This window comes from Cupressus sempervirens, chromosome 8 (assembly GCF_028749045.1).
Source record: "Cupressus sempervirens isolate cs-2001-9-10 chromosome 8, ASM2874904v1, whole genome shotgun sequence".
Lineage (NCBI taxonomy): Eukaryota > Viridiplantae > Streptophyta > Pinopsida > Cupressales > Cupressaceae > Cupressus > Cupressus sempervirens.
Genome location: NC_143125.1, coordinates 457077520 through 457104526, shown reverse-complemented (window position 1 = coordinate 457104526; position 27007 = coordinate 457077520). Strand labels below are relative to the sequence as shown.

General features: G+C 34.4%; 1 protein-coding gene across 1 annotated transcript in view; it reads right to left on the bottom strand.

Annotated features, from left to right (window-relative positions):
• Positions 1–10645: 10645 nt before the first annotated feature.
• The window catches only part of SR (serine racemase), a 218527-nt gene continuing 202165 nt past the window's right edge, over positions 10646–27007 (bottom strand). Inside the window, exons 6-7 of the mRNA XM_089798071.1 lie at positions 11192–11378; positions 10646–11100 (exon numbers count right to left, since the gene is read on the bottom strand). Of these exons, the coding sequence (XP_089654197.1) occupies positions 10848–11100; positions 11192–11378 (440 nt within the window). The 3' untranslated portion in view covers positions 10646–10847. The remainder of the gene's footprint in view (positions 11101–11191; positions 11379–27007) is intronic.

Sequence of the window (27007 nt, the reverse complement as noted above, 5' to 3'; positions counted from 1 at the left end):
AGTTCTTCAAGCTTTACAAGATATTCATTAGGTGGTTAAAACCCTTCTCCAAGGAACCAAAAATCTTACACAAATTGTGGAATAGTCCTAATTATGAGGTGAGGGGTGAATTAGGTATTGCCTAAATATTTTTAACTTTATAAATATCTTTTTATACTCCTCATGCACTTAAGAAAAAGCTAAATAAACAACTAAAACACGAGTGACATGAGCATAAAACAATATTACATTTTTATTGTAGAAAATCCAAATGGGAAAACCCACATAGAAGGTTAGCTGTCAATATTGTTTAACTAGTTACAAGAGTATTACAATGCTCATTGCACAAATCATCTCCCAAGAGAAAAAAGAGACTCGTTGTTGAGATTACAAAAATAACTATTACAATTGCATGTTGTGTATGCATAGATTAGCTCCTTTGTAGTTCAAAACACATAATTGACACACTCAACATCTATCCTACACTGGTTTTCATAGGCTTTATATTTTTGCAGATTGACATTCACATCACATTCACATATATTATTACACTCATATCTCTATTTTTTCCTCTCTCCTTTATAATGGATATTGTTTCCAACCATATTTTGTGTCGACCAAGCCCAAGTACAAAGTAGTTAGTTAGGATAAATTATTAAACATTTCATCAATAATATACCTTCTTAGGATTAACGAGACATAAACAAAAATTGCATGCAAACAAAACCAATATCAAAAAATAATAAATCACACAAAAGAGAGCACAAGACACAAAGATAACGTGGTTCACCCAATACTTGGGCTATGTCCACCAAACAACAAGTACAATATTCTTAATATCTAGTGATTACAATTTGATTACAATCCGCAATCCCTTATAACTCAATAATGCCAAAAGAAGCTACAATCTCATCATACATTATAAAATCCCTAACCCTAAGCCATTTTATACAAGCTTTTTGCCACATACAAAATTAGGGCTTGAATAAGTCATCTAATAGAAAAATAGCAATTGGTGTCTTTTACAATAATAAAGTCAGTTGAAAAGGAGCACACCTGGGGCTTTGCCCCAAAACCTCAAAAAGGGGTGCTGCCCCTTGACCCTATCTTGGGGGCGTTGCCCCCAAACCCTTATAATAAAATTTGGAGGGAAACCATGCCAAATAAAGTGAGAAAACATTAACCTATGAGTCTGATTAGGCTCCATATCACAACATACTTCACCTTTGCTTCCATATGTAGACCAATTTATTGTAAAAATCGATGTCCACTTAAGTTCACAAGCTTTACTCAGTCCTTGATTTTGTCCCAAAGTTATAGTATCAAATATATTCATGCAACAAAGTGCAAACATACATATTTGTCCTGTTTCGAAGGAACTAAGAAACTAGAAAACAAAGTTACTTGACCAAGATGCTACCCAACCAAAGCAACAAAAGTCATGAGCACTTGAATATAGTACACCAATAACACCAAGACACACTATCAAAAGTTTTTTGCCATACATATTTATGTGAAGAATTGTAAATCAAAACACTATCAATTTGTATCATTGAGTATGTGAGAATCATAACAAAATAGGTAAAAAGAGAGCATTGGCATCAAATGACAACCTATATGGCAACAACAACATTCTCCTTCCTCATTGACAATAGTTCCAATATATTCCATTAGATTGATGATGAACAAAGTTGAATGTAAAGAGATGAACCATTCCATTGAAGAAATTGACAAGTCTGTTTCCAAGCCTTTCAAATGGATTGGAAGGGAAAATAAGCCTTGAAATTGAAAAGCGGGGACAATAATTTTAACAAATTGATTTATAGATTGTCATTTCTTATTAGCTATATCTTGACAAATTCAACTATGAACATGAATTTTCTATGACTCGTCATTTTTCTGTGGCTCAAATAATCCACCTCGAAGCAAAGACACAACCCTTTAGTTTTGGGCTTTAATTCTTATTAGCCACATTTTGACAAAGTTGATAACGAACAAGAAATTTCCATGACTTGTCATTTTTTGTGGCTCAAATAATCCACCTTGAAGCAAGGCAGAACACTTTAGTTTTTGGGTTCGTAACAATCTAACAGTTATCTTTTGGTTAAACACAACAAGCCTAACAACTAGGATTAAAACCAACATCACCATCCCACTTCGACTAAAGTCATTTTCTAATTATTGTTTTCATATTGTTTTTAGATGACATCCTAGAAGATGAGTGACCTTAACATGGGGTATAATAAAAAGTTAATTAACAACTTGAATTCTTCTATCCAAAAAGAAATTGTTACTTCAATTAAATAACATGTTTTTAATTTGCTTAGAAAACAATCCCACATGACAGAAAGACAGACAATTTTAGTTAATACTTTCATCCCAAACAAATTCCACAAATAAATTTCTAATATATCTAAGAAAAAACAAAAAACTAATAATATATAATTATTGTCCATCCAATGATTTTTTAAAAAAATCTTTAATATTTTATTCAAAATAAGCAATATTATGGAAGAGGCTTGTAGTAATGTATGCCTACTCATATTAGTGTAATTTTTTATATAAAAATAAAGGTTCCAACATTTTAATATGCTAACTTATTTGTATAAAAAAACCAACATTATCTTTCAAAAAATCTAAAATTAAACATCAACATTTAAAAGAATTTTAAAAAATTACAATGTTGAACAAACAACAAGATCACTAAAATTAGAGTTGAATGTCTCATAATGTATATGATACTATAACACCATCTAAGAGACTCCTAAAAGCTCTAAAAAATTTATGGAAGCAGATCAATTTTCCAAATCCCATTGACATAAAGTGAAAAATGTAGGTATAAAATGCTAGAGTAAAAGCACAAAAGATGATTATAAAATTGCATAGTAAAAGCACAAAAGATGATCAAAGTTCATTTGCAATATAAGATGTAATCAATGCAATATGAAAAATCTTATCAATATTTTGAATTTTGTGATTGTCTAAGTGATTATAATTTGTGATGAAAATATTATTAAATGTATTTTCTTAAAATGAATTTTGGTTTGCAAATCAATTCAATATAGAGAACTTATTGTCTTATATTATTATAATACTTTAAATTTTTTTCTTAGTTTGTATTATTTATAAATTTTATCAAGATACTTGTTTAGAACAATGTGTGTATTTATTCTTTGTCGAGAAGATGTAGAAAACTTTGTTATTAAGATTTATTTAGAAAAATTATAGTCAAATGAATATTCTTAATGATTAAGACATTCTTGAGATGATTGAAACATCTTGACAAAACCATTGAAGAAATCAACATTAGAGACAATAAAACTTTTTGCATTTGGTAAACCTGGAAAAAAAACAAGTTTGTCTTTTTTGTCTTTGGTGAATTTTGTTTGGAACTTAGCCAATGCCAAACAAAAGCATTAATTGACACGAGGAAATTTTGTAGTCATCTTAGCAATTTGAAATCTTTTGCACTTGTTACATATTCTTCCTAACAAAATTAACTAATAGTGTGTCTGCATGAAGTGGTGATTTAGTCCATTATGCCTATATAAGAAGACAATTTATAGAAAATGATGCTTGTTGCTCTTCTAGAGGTTATAAGTTAAGCTTCTTGCACAAACAAGGAATTATGATGTTACTTAAACTTCTATAGGGATTTGTTAAGAATATCTCTTATAGATACCCTCCTATATTTTTGTTTTATTACAAATATAAGCAAAGAGTGGGAGATTCATGGAGTTGAAGAAGTGTAAAAGCATTGGGCCTTTTAAGCTGTTGATGCCATAGAGTCCAATAAGTCATTGGGATAATAAGACACTCTTTAAGACTAAGACATAGTGGTATGGGTATTTTGGCTCACTCTTACAATATTTTTCCCTTTTAAGGGTATTCCTATGTGAACATATTGTGTTCCATTACTATCCATGTTTGCTTACATTGTTTCTAAAAAAACTTGAGCAAATTTGGAAAATAAACTAAGTGTTGAGCATAAATCAAACTAGAATATGTAGTTATACATTTTCCCAAATGATTTATTGACATGCAACCTAATGCCAATTATGGCCTTATTTTAATATAGCCAATATCTAATCAAGTATTGCCTATCTGGGTAAGACAAATCTTTCTAGATACCAAAAAGTATATTAGTGGTGTTTTGAAATTCACAAGTAGGAAAGGTATCTTTTATATATGAAAACTAACTCATCTTACTTCTAGATGGAGAAGTTCCCTAATTGATGGGATTATATTCAACTTGAATGTATGGACATCACACAAAAGGAGTCGTGATTTATGATGATTGCTTCGAGAATCTACCTATTAATTAAGGTTTAGACTTGCACATACTTAATAAATGAGTACAAACTATTAAGTGCCATCAACTCAAAAATAAAAATAAACCACATGCCTAGGACCAAATCTTCTAAAGATATTTGAAATGAATTGCAATGCATTTAATGTACACTAAATAATTGTTACTATTTAGCAACACTATGTATTGGCAAGAAATCTTACTTGTTATAGATATGCAGATCTAGTTACAACATGCAACATTTGGGAATAGGGCCAAATGTAGTCTTGCATGTGAGAATTGAGTTGTGCATTACTTGAGAGCATTTGTGTCACAATATTTAGATTGCATAATTTGGTAGGTCCCATCTACATTGATTTTTTTTGCAAAACTAGATGGTGTTTGTATTATAAAATTGGGGTTAGAGCTATGAATTTATGCTTGCACTCTACTTTTTACCAAATCAAAATATCTCTATAAAATTACTCTAATATAATGGGTGAGTAGTGAATTTGGTGCATCTTTTTCTATTTATTTTGATAGCAACCATTGGTGTTATGACATTGAATCATTGAAAATTTACTTTTTCAATGATTGTTAATTTGTTTCATTATTGGTATGCATAGTTAATGGTAGTCAAAATCTATTAATATTTGAAAATTAGTCATGTTGTGATATTTTCACACTATCACTTCCTTACAGATGGGGAACCCCTATTTTTCTTTTGTTGTTAGTGGGTCTTAGTGTGAGAGTAGATTGTCAACATTTTGAGAGTTCAAACCTTAGAAAGAGAGATTTGTGGTGTTAGATTGGTCATGATTGATTGCATGGGAAAATTATGAAATACAAGCAAAGGAATAAATTGGGTGAAGCTTGAGAGAATTTGACAATTTGCAAGCTAAAATTAATATTGATCAAATTATTATCAAGAGCAATGAAATTTTGATCAAGGTAAGTATGAACAACCAAGGCGAGTGTGAATGGTCATGGTATGGATTAAATTTGAATGTGAGAAGATCAAAATAGAAATATGAATTTTGTATTTGGGGTGTGAGTGTGAATTTATTAACAATAATTCGATAAACTTTAAAGGCGATAACTCCAAAGCTATGATGCACATGCTCAAGATCAAACCTAAGTGCCTTATTTGCATTATAGTACTACCCAAGTCTAGGACAAGTGCCTTATTTGTTGGCGATTTATGGTCAACACTTAGTTTATTTTCCTTATTTGCTCAAGATTTTTTTCTATGTATGTTTTTATAACAAGCGCCTCATTTGTATGGGTTTGTTGCTTTGTGTGAAGTCATGTTTGATAGTTGGTGCCTTATTTGGGTATGATTCACCCACCCCTTGCCTCACATTCATGCCTTGAAGTGCATTTGCCTTACTTGTGTTAGATTTCCACATGGCATATAGTGCATTCCCCTTATTGGCATGGAACTTTTGACTTGGGTCTCTATTTATGCCTTATTTGAGTCTAACAAGCACCTTATTGGTGTGAGATTTACAATGGGAGCATTCAAATTGCATTGAATGTGATCAAATAACATTAGAGAAGGTTCAAACTTAATATGAAATTAGTGTGCATGACTTAAGTCCAAGAAAGTCGCTTTAAATGAAGAATGCATGAATTAAATGTGAAGAGGTGCGAAGTTAATGAAATGAGGTTTGAATTGATTCGAGGAAGGTTGGAATTAGATAGGAAAAGGCCAAGTCAACTTAAATTAGAGACACCACATTTGGTTTCCCCCTTCAACATAAATTGAGTGTTGGAACCATTTCAACACCCAACTCCCATTTGATCATACATAATTAATTTATAGGTGGAGATCAAGCCTAACACCCAACAAATTAGGCAAAATATTAGTCAAGCATGGAAAGATCGCTCAAATGCAAGACCAAATATGGAATTACTTAACATTAAAAACCAAGACAAGTACAAACAAGTACCAAATATCAACCCAAATTTTGCTGAAAATCATATTTTTCTAAGCTCAAGCCACCCAAGATATGAGCTTTAGACTCAAAATTTTGATATTAGTAGCAAGGTAAACATCATTTATATGGCAAATTTGAGATGGTGAAGAGCTATGTATCCCCCTTATAAGGAGATTGAATGAAGATTGTGATCTTATGGTTGAATTGCTTATGTTTGAAGCCATTACTTATTTTGGATGAAATCAAATAAGATCTTGCAATTTATATTTATATTCATTGAACATCTTTATTGAAAGTTTTGATTCCCCATATACATTATCCATGTGGCTTGAGATGTAAATTTTAAATGCTTAACAATATAATATTACTTTTCAAGCCAGAGGATCAATGAAGGTGGAAAGGCAAAGCTCGAGTAAAAGAACAAGTGGAGGTGAGATGAGGTTGAATGATTAAAGTGCAAGCATGATTCCAACACTAAATACAAAATGGAGACCTTGAGCATCATCAAAGTGTGAGATATTCATCAAGCAAGAAAGGGTATTCCAAATCAAAGATCTAGTCAAGATGCAAATAAAAATGTGAGTTCAAGCGCAAACTATCTAAATTGAAAATTCAAAACCATACACAAGGAAATGAATAAGTCAAAACTAAAGAAATCATTACAAACTTTAATATCCTTTGGGAATCCAAGTTCAATGAAAAGGTTAAACTACATGAAACACCTACATTATTTCTACAAGTACATGACCAAGGTTAGGACATCATGATGACATCAAGATTTTTAGTACAAGCTAGCTTGTAAACATGTCAATGGGAAAGGTTCAAGGTGAGGAGTTTCAAAGGATGATAGACACCATAAAGATGAAGCAAATTGGGAATATAGGTCTTCCCAATCAAACAAGGACTTTATAATGTTGAGTATCAAGAGATATTTTCTCATCATCAAGGGATTAAAGTCTCAAGATAAATATGTTGAGGTGGCATCCATTCATCTTCAACCAATTGAATCATGTCAAGTGCTCCCATTGAAGAGGTCAACAATATTATGTCTGAATTCATTGAATTTTTCAAAAGGGAAAAAATTGAAGGAAATTATTTTCTAAAGGAAGATTTGTTGCAAGTCCATCTGTCATTTTATCATTGGCCCATTAATTGGTGTCATTTATCTAGTGGTGATAAATAGCCCATCTCTTATTGGCTTCTAAAAGCAATGTAATTTTCTTATTGGACCACAAGGTGAGGTGGTACATTAATGTAATTAGGTTAGCATTAAATATTTGTTAGAGATGGTTATGGAAACCCTAATTAGGGGTTTGGTGGATTAATTTGGGGCATTGATCTCAGTTGAAATTGGCTACTCATTGGACTTGGATCCTCTATACAAAGCAAACTCAAATCATTTGTAAAAGATAGGAAAGACTTGGAGAAAGTGTGCTACCAAAATTGTTCATAGTTCATTGTCGATCTTGATGGTTGATTGATTGTATCATTTTGGAGTATTGCATGGTTTCTAGATTCCCTCACTTAGAGTGGGATTTTTTTTTTCATGTCGAGTAGAAGTTTAATTGGATGGAAATGATTTTAAATCAATCTTTGTGGAACTCAATTAATCCATACCACTAGTTCCTTGTTGATTATAACTTTGCCTTGCATGGTCAACTAAAAGTTTAATGAGTTTTACTTTGATTATTGCTTGCATGTTAATATGTGTCCATTGATGGTGGTTTGTAGTCGGAATAAAGTAACTATTGTGTTTAGTACTTGTTATAGTTAGTTGGGTAGGAAAGTTAGAAGGTGAGGGAATGTGAGAAATGTCTATCAGACCAATACAAACCAAAGAAATAGTCCAAAGGAAAGCACTACCCAGGACCAATAGAGAACAACAATATAGAAAAATGAATGCAAAGCCCAAACTACCCCAATGGGTTTTAAAACTAGGATGCCATAACCCGCAAAACAAAAGGAAAAACTAGGGTTTTCCTTTGCCTCCCTTGTGTTAGGAGTGTAGAGTCATGTCAAAATGAGGAGACTTCTTATGATGTTTCCCAATAGCCGGGATCCAACCCTCCACCATACCAACCTTATCTTGCCAAGTCCAAGAATCCAAAGACTTTAGGACAATAATATAACAAGAGCCAACAAGAACTAAGCTAGAAGGAAGACTTTCAATACAAACAACATAGGTAACTTCCACCAAAGGAACCACTCCAATGTTTTGCTGGACAACTCTAGCAACACCAGTCACAACAACATCATGTTGGACATAGCCAACACTAGAATTTCGCTTATCAAAACCAATAATCATAGATCCAACAATCCTACGTTGATCGTAACCAGTAGACACAACAAATTGACCAGAATTTTTCACCTCCGTCACAACATTTTGTTCCAAACCAGCAAGATCAACAACCACTGCCTTTTCCAAGGTAGAATCAGTAGTAGGAACCTCCCACCCAACCAAATCAGCCTATGCCTGATCCGAACTAGTGGTACCCTGCATAAAATATGTAGGATTCTCATCCTCTTGAGAGGATTTTTTAACCACAACTGTATAGTGCTGCGAAGAGGCTCCCTTCCACCATGAAGAGGGCTTCTTGAATGTGTCCATTGATGATGTTAATATAATAGTAATACTTCGAATATCTTACATTTACCTTAGGAAATTGTACTAGCTTGGTGGAAGTCAATGATAGAGCCAAGTCTAGTAGAGTTACAAAGACATTCATTATTTTTTGCATCCTAGGATTAGATTATAATTCCTAAACCCTTTATCCCTTTGTAGTTTGTGTGACTAGAAGTAGCTGAAGAGCCTGCATTGCCATATCTTTTACATTTGTAAAGTTGATATCCATTGAATAATCATGTAAGTCCCTTTGTGATACCATCATATCACATCATTATAACTGAGTGAAAATCCACAATTAGAAGGAACTTTGGGGTTGTCCCATTTGATCACACAATCCATATACATTGTTTAGCATATGAGCTTCCTTGTTCAAGAGAGAGTTGGAGTTTGGTGTTTTATTTGGAATAGTAAGTATTTGATTCTGCACGTTGAGATGATCACAAAATCCACATCAAAAGGTTACTTATATAAATAGTTTTGAACAGCCCTTAGTGCACCTTGGATTGCACCACCCATGAAGTGATTGACAATACCTAACGGTTAGCATCTAGACTCTAGACTACACTGAAATGTTCCTTTCATGGTTTGAGTGTATGTGTGAAAAAAATGGCAAACATTTTAGCTCAGTGAGAGAACTCTTCCTTCTTATATTTTTTAAGGCAGAAAGGATTTCAAAGTCAACTAAAATCTCTAAAATTGTGGCTATATGAAGTAACCTTAGAGTTTACTATGGAAGAAGCACCATAATAAATGACTAGAAATTTGTGCATAACATTCCTAAAAAAGAGTGTTCTCTCTAGAGCTACTCATAAAGTTCCAAAAGTCTCTAGTCTCATGGCTTGTGGTCAGATCACATGGTTAAGTGTTTTAGATTGGTCAACAAAATTTTGGAAAACAAGTTGCAACATATGATGACTCAATGTGTGCAGAAAAATTCTTCAAGAAGTTAAATAGTAATATTGTGATGCTTGCTTAGGTACCTACTCTTCTACAAATAAGAAAAAACTAAGTTCTTGTAAGGTCTTTGAATGGCATTTATTTTGTGAATCTATTTTTCCATAAGAAGGTTGATACTTAAGAGCACTGTGGAGAAGAAGCAAGACAAAAATTGTAAGAGTTGGAACAAAAGACTGCCTAATAACAAATAAAACTAAAATAATAAGTGATCCTCTTGGATAGCATGAAACTATCTAAAAAGACATTTGGAACTGGAAGGGACAGCAAAGTTGGAAGTCAATAAGCATGCATTGGAGAAACAATCCCCAAAATGCCAAGGTGGTTGGTGATTTGGGAATTTCTCAAATTAGCACAGGCACCTGTGCAAGGAAGTTTGTAGAACAATGGCATCCCTATCTAGAAATATGCATCTAGATTTATCTTTCCCTTCCTCCATCCTGTATGTAGCCTATCCCTCCAAGAGGCTCCTTCAGAGATATCCTATCCCTCCTCTAAGGGAACAAACATTCACAGCAGCCTCTACACTCTATCAGTTGGCAGAGATCAATGTTCATGCCAATCAGGAAGCACATAAATCAATAAATTCAAATTGACTTACTTGAAAAGCCAATGGAAGCATCTTCAATTGACTTAGTGTAAGAAGCTATTGATCTAATTGACATCACTTGATCAGTATACAAATATGTGAGTCAGGTGTAGTTGAACCACAAGGTTGTCACATAATTTGTCATGACCCCCAGTTTGTATTTCTTGTCACAATGATTTCACCATGAAGTAACAGCTGCTGAGTGGTATGCATGCATGCATTACTAAAAGTTGTATCACTCACTGTATTTTAGAAATTGAATGCTATGATTTATGACATCTTCAAATATTATTTAGATCATTTGCATCTTTTTAATAAATCAAAAATTTAAGTTTTAACATATAAGACAAAACATGTAACCTTGTATTTCAGACATGCATGTGTACTGAGATATTACTTACTGTTGTATGCATCTGCAAACTAACTTTAATGTGGCTTGAAATGATTCCCAGTGCATTGAGAAAATGAACTCTAATATAACTTTTGAAATGATTCCCACAGCACAGTGAGATCTATGTTGGCCCCAGAAAGCACAATTCCTATTTTTTTGCAATGTAGCCATCTCAAACTATCTTGGAACTGATGAGACAGTACTGCAGCTAACCCAATTGCTCCACTTGGCTCCACCACCACCTTCAGAATTTCATAGCACATCTTCATAGCTTCAACAATCTCCTTCTCCTCCACGACAATAACATCATCCACTAGATCTTGCACAACAGGCCTACATCATGATGTCATTTCATGGCCCATATATATTGATAACCAAATTAAATGAACATTTTCCATCAAAAGGACTTATATTGTAGATTTACCATGTCAGATCTCCAAGCCGAGCCCTTAGTCCATCAGCAATGGTCTTAGTTTCAGGGAGAGTTACAATCCGTCCTGCTACTTTCGATCGAGCAGCATCATCTGCACCTTTTGGTTCAGCTGCAAAGATGTGAATATCAGGCTTCAACGCTTTTGCTGCAATTGCCACACCAGATATCAAACCGCCCCCTGTGTTGAGAAGTAAAATTGGGTCAAAAAATCTATCTGAGACATTTATTTTAGCAACTTAACCTAGATACTTATATTTTCATGTTTCTATACTCCTACGATTAGATGGATTGACAAGGCCTGGTTTATTTAATGGCTTGTTCATGAGGTTAGAACTGAAGGTGTACAGAATTCAAGAATATGTGTAAAGCAAGGCGTCTTGTTTCCACCAAGGGGATCTCATATCCCAGGAGCTGTGCTGCTTCAGATGAAAAAACAGAAATCATTTTAACCTCTTACCATGTAACAAATGCATATTGCATTTTTAAACCTGGAATGCAAAAATCCAATCCTAGTTTTGTGCAAGATTTAAGACAATTATGAATTTAAAATATTTTAGCAAGTTCAGAAGTACATAATGATTGCATGTAAGAAGCAACAAGAACGGGAGCATATTTGTAATTTATCAATTCATTCTTTTGACAGAAGTATTTATGATCATATTGACTTCATGGTGTATTTTCTGGTGAGTTGGTTATGATTGAAATAAATGTTTACCTAATATAGAATGAGAAACTGTTTTAGTTGTTCAGTTGTAAAGTTTGATGTGAGCAAGGCTCAGTTGTGATGTTAAAATAATTCAGCCTCAAGAGGCATCTCTTGGCCACATGATATGTTTTGAAAATGGAAGGGATTGATTTAACGACTGATGATGTGCATTTGAAAAAAAAAAGGCTCAACGCACCTATGTCCTACCTTTAAAGGAGAGTTTCAAGGCTACTTCATAAATATTTATTATTATTATTATTCCTAATATCATCTGTGCGGCTATATATTAATCTGAGTTAGTGATCCTTGTATTGTTTCAGGTTCAGATTTGAGGGTTCAATTCATAGAATTGGTCCAAAATAAAACTTAGGGTTGTGCTTCTTTTGAGTTTGTTCATTAAAAAGGTTATTAAAATAATAATAAAGATATACATACAACAGTTATTGAGTTCAGAAAACCACATAGCTTCACATGATAAACAAGAACGTCATAAAAACAGAAATTCTACAATGTTTACGATTCAAGTTCAAAAGTCATGATAATATACTCATTGTTCAAACTTCAATATTAAAATTAAAAATAATCATGTCAAGAATCGGCTCTCAGGTTTCAACATCTTATAGATCTTTATAAATATTGTGATCACCATTAATAATAGATGATATACATGCCAGCATATTAAAAGAACCACAAGCAATGTTCCTGGCACTTTTGCGCTCTCTAGCTGGCATGTTTTCAACTTCAACTGAGGTAAATTGGGAAGTTGAACCATACAAGTCTATGTAATTTGGCTCGAAATCCCACTTCCTCATGTCCCCATCCCTACAACTGACTTATATGTACAAAATGAGACATATGTGGAATGTGCATGAACTAAGTGCTTAGTACTTCTTGAGTGCAATTGATTGCGATTCTCAGCAGATAAAGAAGTATGTGTTTTAAATGCCCCCAAATGCCAGAGAACTAGCAACCTATCAAGACAAAGTTAGACAGTTAGAGTTACAATTTTTTGAAAATCATAGACTATAGATGAAACTTTAACATAAATAAAAGTTTAAGATGTTATAAAACATACTTTTCATAAAACTTTGATTGCAAAAGTTTATAATTTAAGAATTGTTGGTCGTGGAAGTACCACCAACTATGAGCATTCTTCTTGAACTTGTCACGAAAAGTTTCAATGGTTAGAGTGTACAAAATGAATGAACGAACTTGTGACTACATCTGCAAATCAGGATTATGAAAGTGTACAAATGTAGACTTGTGTACTTCAACAACTTTGATATCCCTCTACAGAATGGTCCTCTTCACCACGAAAAGGATCTTAGTACTATAGTATTTTGGACTCAATGTGAAGGCAAGATGTGGCAGAGTGGTCATTACGTTCCATCTCTCTAATTCACAGATTTGGTCCAAAATAAACTTAGGGTAGGATTTGTTTTGAGCTCATTCATTAAAAATAAAATAATAAAGATATACATACTTGCAGCAGTTATTGAGTTCAGAATACCACATAGCTTCATATAATAAAAAATGCCATCATAAAAATATAAAATACTACAATATTCACAATTCAAACTCAACTGTCGTGATATATACTCATTGTTCAAACTTTAATATTAGAATTAAAAATAATTATGTCAACAATCAGCTCTCAGGTTTCAACATCATAAAGATATTCATAAATACCATTACCACTATTAATAATAGATGATATACATACTAGCATATTAAAAGAACCACAAGCAATGCTTGTGGCACCTTTGTGCTCTCTAGCTGGCACATTTTCAATTTCAACTGAGGTAAATTGGGAAGTAAAAACCATCCAGTCTATATGTTTTGGCTCGAAACCCCACTTTCTCATGTCTGCATCCCTACAACTGACTTTTGAAATTGGTACAAAAGGAGGCATAGTTGGAATGCACATAAACTAAAAGGCTTAGTATTTGTTGAGTGTAGTTGATTGCATTATACTCAGCAGATAAAGAAGTATGTCTTTTGATTGCTCTCAAATACCAAAGAACTAGCAACCTATCAAGACATAGAGAATCAGAGTTACAACATTTTGAAAATCACAGATTATAGATGAAACTTTACAATAAAAAAAATTTAAAAACTATAAAACATACTTTTGATAAACTTTGATTGCAAAAGGTTGTAATGTTAATAATTGTTGGTTGCGGAAGTACCACCAACTATGAGCATCCTTCTTGAACTCGACAAGAAAAGTTTCGATTCCTGGAGTGCACAAAATGAATGAATGAACTTGTGACTACATCTTGCAATTCAGGATTCTGAAAGCGTACAAATGTTGCCTTATGTATTTCAAGATCTTTGATATCACTATGCAGAGTGGTGCTCTTTACCACAAAAAGAATCTTTTACCACGAAAAGGATCTTAGTGTTACAGTATTTTGGACTCAATGTGAAGGCAAGATGTAGCAGAGTGGTCTATGTTCCATCTCTTTTACATAATTATGTGCACCTATTTTAAGCATGTTTTTGTAGAGTCTTGTTTTTTCTCATTTATGATGGTCTTTATCTTCTCAATCATTGAATGGATGCCATCATATATCTCTCCCAACAAAGCCTATCCATGTTGGTAAAACAAATCATGCTTGAAATTGGCTCAATCAAAATGAGGAGATATTCAACACAGCCTCACAAAATGTTTGTTGCTTGTCAATTTCACAATGATGGATTGCCTTCATATGGATCTGTTTTTTACTTATGAATATGTTAAAAATGCCTCCCAAGCCCTCACAATTCATCTCAAGAATGTGTTAGATGAGTCAAAATAGGTCTCAGCAACCTCTGTGAAAATCAAAATTTAAAAAATAAAAACCAAAAAAGAAAATATGATTAAATTAACAAATTCATCATATTGAAACATAAATATTAAAACAAGTCTTAATTTTTCACTTACCTTCAGCAGCTCTTGCGAGAATTTTTTGATTAAGGCTTGCAACATGTGGTGACCGGTGACTGTAATGACCCTCTCTATAAAGGCCACAGAAACCCTCAAACTGAACTTAGGAATTTTGTCAAACACTTGGCGTGTAACAGTAACAATATTCAGAATATGGTAATTTCAGATTTGATACTTTCAGAATATAATCATAGAATTACAATATATATAAAGCCATTGAACTATATTTCAATTACAATGCAATAAATTCTAAAATTATTTTATTACCAATTCTGGACTGATTATTACATGACTGTATGACAGCAAATTTACCCAAAAATTGACATATATTTCAGAATGCAAGAACCTGGTTTGAAGAACTATGGAAGAACACCACGTTTTGCTGCAGATCGTTGATGAAGACCGCCAACCGCACTCCCAAATTGTCCTTAATTTGCTGCTGCTGCCCAAACTAGCAGGGCCGTACCAGGCCGTACCTGTACGGCTGCTGAAATAAAATAATATTAGGGTTTTGGGACCCCCAAATGCAAGGAAAATGGGCGCCTAGGGTTAGGTAGTAACCCTGTAAAACCATAAAAAATAACTCCAAGGGGTTGAGGAGATATGAGCAATTATGTGGTTCCGAACCCTGCTTTGCCAATTCTGAAAATGCACTTATTCTGTCTTCAAACTCTTGTCAAATGCTTCTCCAATGATAGGGCAAATCTGAAATCCTTATTCCAACCAAAAACAAACCCTAACAACGAATTCTCAATAAGCTCCAATGAGATGGCTGAATACCAACTCCAATTATGCAACAATTCAGGTGATATTTCACACCCTCAAAGTCGCCAATCCAAGGGAGTGATTCGTTCCCAAAGATCGAATAATTTGCAGATCCAAAGTCCACAAATGTCTTCACAATGAAGAAGTAGAAGAGTTCTCCAATCCAAGCATGTCCAAATGAGAGGCCCAGCCCTCTATTTATTCACTTTTCTAAGAAGTTGCTAGAACTTCTAGAAACATCCTTTATAATTTCTCATTATAATGCACTTTTTATAATAAAGTAATTTTATAAAATAAAAAGTGCAACTCAAATTAAAATTATAACATGTGGGCCCCAATATCACATAATGATAAAATATAACCTCTTAACACTTCTTCAAGAGCAAGATATGACTATCTGATCCGCAGAATTGACTCTCTTTCCACACCATTTGCCTACGAGAGTCTGGAATAGGAAAATCCATGATCAATGCCATGTCGAACTAAAGAGGGGACATTACAGAGTTAGTAACCGTTGCACCAAAAGCCCAGACTGTTAGTAAACGACACCTCCCCGCGTTAAGGGGGCAACCCCAGGATAGCCTCGCTGGCGAGGACCCCGGACACGTGGTAACGACAAACCGCACGGACAGACCTACGTCACCTTCCGTTAGGGGCCCACTCTGGGGACATCACAGCCCACCACGCTCCGCGGGTCTCGACCTCGAGACCTCCGGCTCTGATACCAAGTTAGTAACCGTTGCACCAAAAGCCCGGACTATTAGTAAACGACACCTCCCCGCGTTAAGGGGGCAACCCCAGGATAGCCTCGCTGGCGAGGACCCCGGACACGTGGTAGCGACAAACCGCACGGACAGACCTACGTCACCTTCCGTTAGGGGCCCACTCTGGGGACATCACAGTGACAAACATTTGGATATCTTAAGCATACTCCTCTTCAATCTCATCAAATTGGTACAAATATTTTGTAACATAAAATTGAGGGAGTGGATAGCACAAGTTGTCCAAAAGATGTGTGAGTGGCACTCAAGCAATACACTATTTACTTTGCAATTTTTGGTATTGTTCATTATGACTTGAAAAAAATTCATATTCAACTTCCTCAATGGTCGTCACGAGAATATTAGCAATAAATGTACCATCTTCCACCTCCTATTGTTCATAAAAACACTATTTTTCGTAGACTCTGCTCAATGACATAAACATTGATCATCGCCTAAGTTTTTGCATCTTTCCGTCCTTTAGAAATAGAAACCTTTCTCTCAACCCATGAATCCCGTACAAGGTTCATTGAATTCTTTATAATCTACACCTCCTTTTCCTTAAGGTGTTAACCTTCTCCAAACCTAGGCCCTTGTACCCTTTTAGAACCTCGCTAAGCGTTCTCACCATCCGTTGTCATTATGGTGAATAAACAACATTAAAAGCCAATTCATTTCCATTGATACATCTCTGTGATGTCCCCATCAATTTCATATGAGCAAAGAAAACAGTAAAAGTAAGCATGAACAACAACTAAAAAATAGTGATTTCGATGATAAATGGAGTGATAAAGGCTAGTGATGGCAGCAATTACTGCAGACCACAATCTTGTTAGGACCAACAAGGAATGGTGATTAATATGCAAAGTAGTGATTGTGGACATTAAGAAAAGGGACAAACAGAGGGTGGTGATTGATGTGCTGGAAAGGGTGATTCATATATCATGAAGATTGGCTTAATGATAACAAACACAGTACTTACAATCTGCAATTAAAATGTGGAACTCATAATTAAAGGGCAAGTAGCACACAACCACCATTATCACATTAAGAGCCACATAACAAGCATTCAAGAGCTCACATGTTTATATTGAACAGTACAAGGAAACCATCGCTCCAAGTCAGCAATAAAACTGATAAGGTAGACAACAATAGACTATCACATATTGAGAAATCAGGATATCAACATTAATATCACTTCCATACAGGGATTTATCACATATATTAACTAATCACATATAAGTGATTATATAGGATGGTTATCTTAGAGAGGCCAAATACAAAGGTGCAATTAAGTTATGCAATAATAAGTCAGCGATGTAAAAGAAGACAGAGACTATGCTTAAATTGTGTTAAGGGCTTAAAAACAGTGATCTACTACTCAGAGATTAGTTATCAAATGATTGGTGATAGTCAATAAACACTAACTATGAAAGGAGCACTTTTTATAAATAAACTTATTAGTATCAGTCTTGGAAAGATACGATTAAAGGAGTCATTACAGTTGACAACGATTTAACATACTTATGCAACCAATGTGGAAAGGTGTGATTGGACTAGATAAACTGATCTGTTTAAATTATGAATTGAAATGTCTCTTAGACATCCAAGAGATGAAACCCTTTGGATATTTCTAGATAAATAATGTTTATCAAATATCTTCTATCATCATCAGATTACTGCTTAATTTTGTTTTATATCCTTATCGGATCGCTCATGTGAGCAATTGGCCTTGTGTCAAACCTTTTGCATATATATCAAGTTCAAAATCAGGAAGAGCACCATGGTTGCGAGTTCATAAAGACAAATCAGAAACACCACTATATCACCATAAGCGATATCATATACATATCTGCATACTCATCAAGACAAATCAGGAATAGAAAATCACCCATCTCAATAAGTGAATGGAAAGATAATTGCATATAGTTTAGGAGCAAGATCCTATGTTACACAGGGACGCGTTTCCACCCCTAAACCCAAAGTTTCGGAAACGGGGACGGTTTCAGGGATGAGGGGACAACAGGGGATGTTTCCTAGACGTCCCCGCCTAGAGAAGAAAATAAGAAATGTGTCCCTGAAACTTCGAAAACGGTTAACGAGTTTCCAAACCACGTTGAACGTTTTGGGGATTGTTTTTCCATTTCCTAACATCCCGGGGATTGCATAAAATGTTTCCTATTAAAATTTATTTAACTCAAAAAAACCATTAAAAAAATGATTTTCCAGTCATATGCGGACCCAGACTTGTGGAAGTCAATTTTTTTATAAAATGAATGATTAGGGGCAACTGTCATAGTATCTTTGTTTTCATTTTGAGCCTCGGGATCATAGTGATAGTGACTTTGATATGGATGATTGGGGGCAACTGCCATAGTATCTTTGTTTACATTTGACATTGATGTTTCAGACTTTGGAGTGTTTTGTCTTGACATTATATGATCATTGATAGTTGATACATTGATGGAATGATTATATATCAATATGATCATTGATAGACTATAGTTGATACTTTAAAACTTTAAAGTTTGAGTCTTTATCTTTTCAATGTTTCCATTTTGTTGAGAGTTGATGTTTTTCATTCTCTTATTTGATTCATTTCATTATGTACTAATGGTATTTTAAGTACTTAGATGATGATTGAAAATGATGCTATTTAGAATTTTCTATGATGATTCTATTAGATGCTGATTGCTATGCTCTATGATCATTGATGAATATATTTAAAAGTTTAGCTATATATATATATATATATATATATATATATATATATATATATATATATATATATATATATATATATAGCCGTCCCCTGCCGTTTCCTAGTTCAGCCAAAAAAACCATCCCGAAAACTCATTTCCCCGTCCCCCCGTCCCCTCGTTTCCTAGGTCAGCTATGAATTACAATGAACTTCTAAAGTAAAAACCCTTATACTTTAACAGGGGTATAGAAAAATTAGACTTCAAAAACATCACAAAGACGACAAAGTAAAATAAGATAATCAAATAATCAGATGCTTTTCTCATCAAATGTCCTCATATTTATAATCTCCAAATAGCACCAATTTCCCAAAAGAACTCCACTTACACCACATTAAAATATAATAAAGTGTCATCAATATAATTTATTAATTGCTTTTGGTTCCAAACATAACCTTTTCCACCATAACTTAATATTTTGACATGCAAGGCCACTATTTCATGTTCCCATGATTTAAAACTTTTTGTCTTGGTTCCAACGAGCTATGATATTGAGGTGATCAACTAACAACACGAACAAAAATAGCAACCTCAGCGTATTTAGATGAATAATAATAATAATTCACCCGTCTTGCGAAAACAACTAAAGAAGCATCAAAATTGAAATCTGAGAACACCAAAATGATACTGATGATGAAAGACAATGAATGAACCTGACAGGGTGACTTACTATAAATAGATGCTCCCTCCAAGATTCTTGGAGCCCAAATTGGAAGCTCGAAATAAAAACTGAGAGCATTACACAACTCCTCTAGCTCAATTGAGCTCATCGGAACCAATAGTTCGACATACTATAAATGGAAAGTCCCTCAAATGGAGCCAAAACACACCATAGGTTGTTGGAAAGCTTATAACCACATAATTGAGACCCCCAAATGCTATTGCCAGCTCACGAGGGTCACAATGGTGAATTGACCTAGCCAATTGCAGGAACCTGCTAAAAATAGGGACATTAGACACAAGCAATACCTCAAAGGTTGATTTGGCTCTCAAAGTCTAACTTGGACAAAAAGAACCTAGACTAACTTTCTCAAGCCTTCTAGACATATTGTTGTAGCCAAAAAATATTGCATGTAGTGTCAAACACTTTCCCACACCTAGAGCCACAAAACCCACTATCTCTCAAATTCAGAAATGAACTTCAGATTTCCTACCACCAATGGCTCTAGTGCCATGTTAGACTATGCAAATAAGCAAAAAATTATCCAAGAACTAGCATAGGATAGGTACAATAAAGTTGTTTAACAAATCATCTTGGAAGTAAAATAACAAAATGGGTATAGTTTCCAGGAATACAAAAGAGATGCAAAACAGCATCAAGAAAATATTTTTTCCATCATAAATGAGGGAACATTGCTGAATACATAGATAGAAGTAGGGCAAATACAAGCAATAGAAAATAGATAGGAAACAAACCTACTTGGAAGACTTCATATAGATGGTTTGCCTACTTAGTAACAAACAAGTGGAGGTGGATTCAATATACATCCATGAGACCAACTCCAACTAAAAAGAACAAGCAGGTGTTCATGTCTCCTAGAGAAAATGCAATCTAAACTCATAAATAGCCATTGAATAATAATCTAAGCAAGCTTAAATACATTTAGAAAAAATAAATAAACCCCAAGATAAAGGAAAACATAAAGCCAACCTAGCTTGCGTCCCTGTAGCCATTTGTAACCAGCTTTGGAGGTTGTTTATGTCATTTCCCCATATCTCAAGTGATCACCAAACATGAATTTGATTAGCTTATTTGAGATTTACATTGACGAATTCAAATGATTCAGGAATGATATGTTGCAGCTGGACATATTTTTGGCCAAGGAGAAAAAAAAACATTATCTTGAGCTCCTAAAGTAATATTTTACAATAAAGTCACTTTTTCTTATAAAATAATATTATAAAAAATAAAGTGACTTTAAATAAAAAATTATAAAATAAAGTCTTTAAGTGACTCAATTTGGATAAAATAAAGTAAAAAGGTGATTTTCCTAAAATAATATTTTCTCCAAGACTTGGGTGGCCCACTTGAGGAAGAGGAAAGTTTATTTAAAATAATCTAATGGGACTTGAAGTCTACTATCTTGATATCACTCCTTTCCAGCTGAGGATTTCAGTTGTAGCAGACTCTAAAGATGAAAACACTTAGAGATTGGAAGGTTGGACACAAACCCCACACTTCTTATGAGATGAATCTGTTCAGGGTTCATCATTAGCCAGATTGGAATAAGTTTTTCCAAGTTTATGAAAATTCCAGCTAGGATTTGTGTGATAACCCCAGCCAGTTTACTACTTTAACAACTCCAATTTGCCTAAAAATTTAGTTGTTTGACATTTTGTCAAACACTTTGCAAGCGACCACTGTAATAAGCCTGATAATTCTCAATTCTCTAGTGCTGATGAATCATTAAGCTTTTGTTCTCTCAAATTTTATAGTTTTGCACTTTGAAGATATAGATGCATAAGAAAAGGAATGCCAATATATATAATTCTGGAAAGTATTCACTCCACCAAAATATACTGAAATTTTATTCAGTGCTATCAATAATTACAAGTGAAGAACCTGGCAACAGTTGATTGAAATGGTTCCAGCAGTCTCAATTATGTACACCCGATTCAGTACAGCAAACTCAATTTGACCAAATACCTTGCAGCATATAACGCCTACATCAGACATTGATCCTTTGCAGCCTGATAAGTTTGAACAGTCCTCCAAAAAATGCAAATTATGCCTCTTGATATGGCTGCCCAGAATCAGTAATCTCCAACATCCAAGGTACAAATGCTCTAGCAGAAAATTGATGCCAAAATGGGTTGTACAGGTGCCCAGAATTCTTAATGCCAAAATACAAGGTGATTTGGAGCATTGAAAGTACAAATGTATCATCACCAATTTGCAAACCACACTCAGACCAGATTTTTGATGCCAAACAAATAATAGCATGCTCCAGATTTAAATCACCATTGAATAATGAATTCCACAAGAAACACCGTCTTCCCAGCCACAAAATATACAGTAGGAAAGTCACAACATAACTCCAAATTCTCCAGTGAACAATCAGCTCCTTGGCCATAGTAGAAACAGTAAAGGAAGCTCTAGAATCAAACACTCAAATCAAACCCTTATACCTCAGCAAGGGCACAGAAAATCAAAACTCATAAAAGCCACAAAGGCAACAAAAGAAAATAATATTCAATTGGATGCCTTTCCCATCAAATGGCCTCATTTACAATCTCCAAATGGCACAATTTTCCCAAATGAACTTCACTTAAGAAGCTTCCTCCACACAACATTAAAATATAATAAAGTGTCATTATAATATAATTTATTAATTGCTTTGGCTCCAAAAATGACGTTTTTCACCATAACATAATATTCTAACACACAAGGCCACTATTTCTTGTGCCCACGATTTAAAACTTTTCATCCCAGTTCCAACGGGCTATGATATTGAGGTGACCAACATACAACACCAACAAAAATAGCAACTTCGGCATGTTTAGATGAATATTACTAATCACCCATCTTGCAAAAACAATTGAAACAACATCAGAATCGAACTCTGACAACACCAAAGTGATCCTGATGAAGAAAGACGATGAATGAACTTGACAGGTGACTTACTATAAATAGACACTCCCTCCAAGATTTTTGGAGCCCAAACTGTAAGTCCGAAATAAAAACTAAGAGCATCACTCAACTCCTCTAACTCAATTGAGATCATCGGAACCAACAGTTTGACTTACTATAAATAGTAAGTCCCTCAAACGCAACCAAAACACAACATAGGCTATTGGAAAGCCTATAACCCCACAATTGAGACCCTCAAATCCCATTGTCAGCTCACGAGGTCTTGATGGTGAATTGATCAAGCCAACTGCAAGAACCTGCTAAAAATGGGGGCATTACAATTTGAAGCTATGTTCTCCCAAGTTTTTGGGATGGAGACAACAGGGGACAGTGGGATGATTTTTTGGGACATCAATTTTTTTGCCAATTTTGGGGATGGGGGAATGACAATGGGGACAGTTATATAAATATAGGGAAGTTTCAAAACATCCACTAAATTTTGAAAATATAAATGTCATTCATATGAAACTAAGCACAAAGCATCTCATTTAAACATTATAGGACCTTAACATACACCATTTGAATGCCATCTACGATATGATAACTGATTTAGTACTCAATAAAACAATATGTATTAAAAGGCAAGAGCCTACAACACAACGGTAAATTGTGAGCCTCTTATCTAGGAGGTCTTGGGTTTGAATTTTGAGCTTAACTAATAATAATAATTAATTTCAGAAAATAATAATTAACCTTGGCTTCGACCTATTACCTATCAAAAAGAAAAATACAATATGTATTAAAATTTAACTCTAGTCTACTATGCATTCATAAAACAATTTCAAATGTCAATATGCATATCTATATGTGAACAAAAATATAAGTTTAACAGTGAACAATATCATAAAAATCTGAAAATTTAAATATGCCCAAAGGCTAGAGGGCTGCCATAAAGTTTCATCATCATGTAGAAGTTCAACTTTATAGTGCCATAAATATATTTCAGTTCTATTTTTGATGTATAATCTCTCAATTTTAGAGTTTGTTTTCACTATGCATGTTTTATATTTGTTATCAACAGCTGAGCAGATTACCTATCATAAATTTCCAATGAAGCTCCTTTAGAAATTCAATCATGTCAATAAAATAAGGTTTCAACATTTATTTATTTTTAATTTTTGTGCTTTAATGTTGGGGATGGCCGTCCATCCCTAGTATGGTTGGAGGATGTCTATGACATCCTGGCTGTACCAAGGACGGTTGGGTGTCTCCCATTTTCTCTTGTGACGTCCCCCGTTTCCGAGATGTCTCCTGCAATTTTTGAAATTTCGGGGACATGGGGGGGGGGAACGTCCCATACCCATCCCCCCATCCTGGGGACATCCCAATTTCTGAAACTTGGTGTTTTTGGGTGGGGACACGTCCCTAGGTTACATAGATTTGAAGGCATTTTCTGAGACCATTTTCAGGTTGAATACTCTCGCATTTTTGGATAATTTTTCTCCTTGGGCGATTGGCTCCTTGGGCCATTTTGGAGCCCTCTAGAGGTGGTTTCATAATTTTCTGAGAAGTCTTTGATTTTTTATAATTTTCCAAGCTTGCTACAACTAAGATTTGGGAGCATTTTCAGGTAATATTGATCAGACCTCAAGAATTTCATATCAGACTTCATACAGGTTATTGGCATGAGTCGGCATCCATTTTGACTACATATCAGCATTGGAGTTTCATATCCAACCTTCTGCCCTAGATGGCTTCATTTGGAATGCATTTTGGGAGTTATAAATTGTGATCAGGTTGCCACCTTCCTCACTTTATCTCAGACTTTGTAACAGTCCTAGAATTGGCTCTTCCAGCTCTCATTGTCACATACTTCAACCTGCATCAGCTTGCAATAACACAGGTATGGTGAAGATATTGCCGTTGTGATGTTATGCTCTTATCTTAATTTGTATCAGTCTGATTTAAGACTTTTATTTGTTTCAAACCTAAATTCCTGCAAAAAAAAGGTCTTTCCTTAAGTTAGTTGGCTGTTCCTATATATGTTGCATCATAGTTTCACTTTATTGAGTTATATAGCCATTCATTCTTCAAACAAGCATTCAAAACATCAAACAAAATCTGAAGCAAAAATCAGATCTTGTACACCAAGTGTTTGTCAAAATTCCGTCGAGACCAAACTGAGAAATTGAGAGCATATTGTGAAGGGGTTCTAACTTCTTATAGTTTTGAGCTTAGACCATGTCAAAATGTATTTTAGCTGTTTTAGAGATTGTCATGATTTGGAGCTGTAGTTGATAGTCGGAATTGAGTATTTAGCTGCCTAAGTTGGCTAATCGTTGCAGGTACTCCAGCAATGTAAAAGTCTACCCTGTTCTTTTTTTTTTTTGTTGGTCTTTACTTGTGGAGATATTGTCAAACAGTTTTCTTACAATCTGAACAATGAGTTTAAAGAATTTGATGGTATTGTTCGGAAGTTTTATAGTTGCTTGAATAGATTAAATATGATATTGATAACACGAACCTAATTCAAAATATTGCCTACAGGGTGGATATTTTGCAGCTGACAGTTTGTATAGCTTCTATTGCAAAATAGGATTACCAGCTACAATGTGTGAGACAAAGTCTCTCCTACCTTAAAGAGAAGGCTTTCCCTTCTCACTGCTTCTTGTTTCAACTCAAGATATAAAAGTTTAGAGATGTTTTTAAAGGGTGTTACCATTATTCTTTCCTCTTTTTTCAAGAAAGAATCCACTTACTTGCAGAGCGGGTAATGGGCAAGATGGGTCTCTTAACTACACTTCTTTCTAAAGTTGGAAACCTTGATACCGATAAGCTCACAACAACTTACAGGCTGATTGAAAGCATACCGGCTTAGATTTATGTCTAGTTTTTCTACATTATAAGAACGGTTATGAAGCTCACAGACTCCTATGCAATTCTTCAAAGATAAATCTCTACTATTGGGGTACATAGACTTCTAGAAGTAGATGATTTCTAAAATTTAATCCTATAAGCTATTTCAATTCACAGACATTAAAGTAACCTAACTCTAATAACTTGCATGAATATGAGACAGCAATACAAACTACAGTCAACTTCTAGTTTGTGTCAAAACAATTGCTTCCAGTCATAGCTTTGAATTCAATCGCTTCTCATACTCACTTTGCTCCAAATACACAAAAGATTAACTTCACTTAAAGATAGAAAAAACAAGTTGCAGTTACGGCTTCCAATTTGATCTACCATAGTCATTCCAAACACAGCTTTGAAACAGATTGCTTCTTCTATTCACTTTTCTTTAAAACTTGTAATACAAATCACAGTTACGCTTGCACAAATCTTGCAGAGATTTCTTGCATATAAAAGATTATTATTTACCATGAGGGTCACTCATTTATATAGGAAAAGGAGTGGGAAAATGGAAAAAAGGTTGGAGGAACTTGACTAAGTCAAACTAAGAAAGAAGATTTATTGGATTACATGACTCAAGGTATGCGTAATCGGGTAACATGCACATGGATTACATGCAATCTATCTTTTGAAACTACAAAGCTGAAAATACACTTGAAGAAAAGATTGAAATTATTGATTTTGAATGAATCAATCCCATAGATTATCGGAAAAGGCCTTGTATTTGATATTGCAATCACGGATGATGATGGGATTGGGAGTTCCTGTATTTCGTGTCACTTCATTCACCTTGATAACCATGGTGTTGCATCTTTTGATTGCCTTTGATTCTCTTTGATGAATTTGCCAGTTGCCATTTGAAAACTTGATGCAATCAAGCCTTTCTCATTCCATAGTTGTTGTCAATTGTCCTTTGTCAGATTTGCACATTCTGGAGTTTTTGGCACTTTGAAAACCTTCTCAATGATGACCGGATGTAAACTCAAAACAACTTTTCCTACAACATCTTTAACTGATTTTTTTTTTTATCAAAATGCTTGGCACATTGCCACACGAACTCAAGTTCTAGGGCAGCCATTGGAAAAGTTAAGACCAAATGAATATAGCTTCTTTTGATTCGAAGCATATCTTCTCGCAGGATGTCTCTATTCTTTGAAGGAATTTTGACATATCTTGACTTGAAGAATTCGATGCAACATGAGAATTCCAAAGATTGAAAACATCTTTTGATGGGATTGGAGAAAGAAGTTGGAATGCAACTCTCTTCTCCAAAATCGGGTTTTAGAGATGTGTTTGCATGTGTAGATATGCTTTGAAAAATTCAAACTCTAGCCCTAAATTGTGGTTTCAAGTGCAAATGCATGTGTTGAATGATGCAAATGATGTTGCAAATGCCTTTTCAA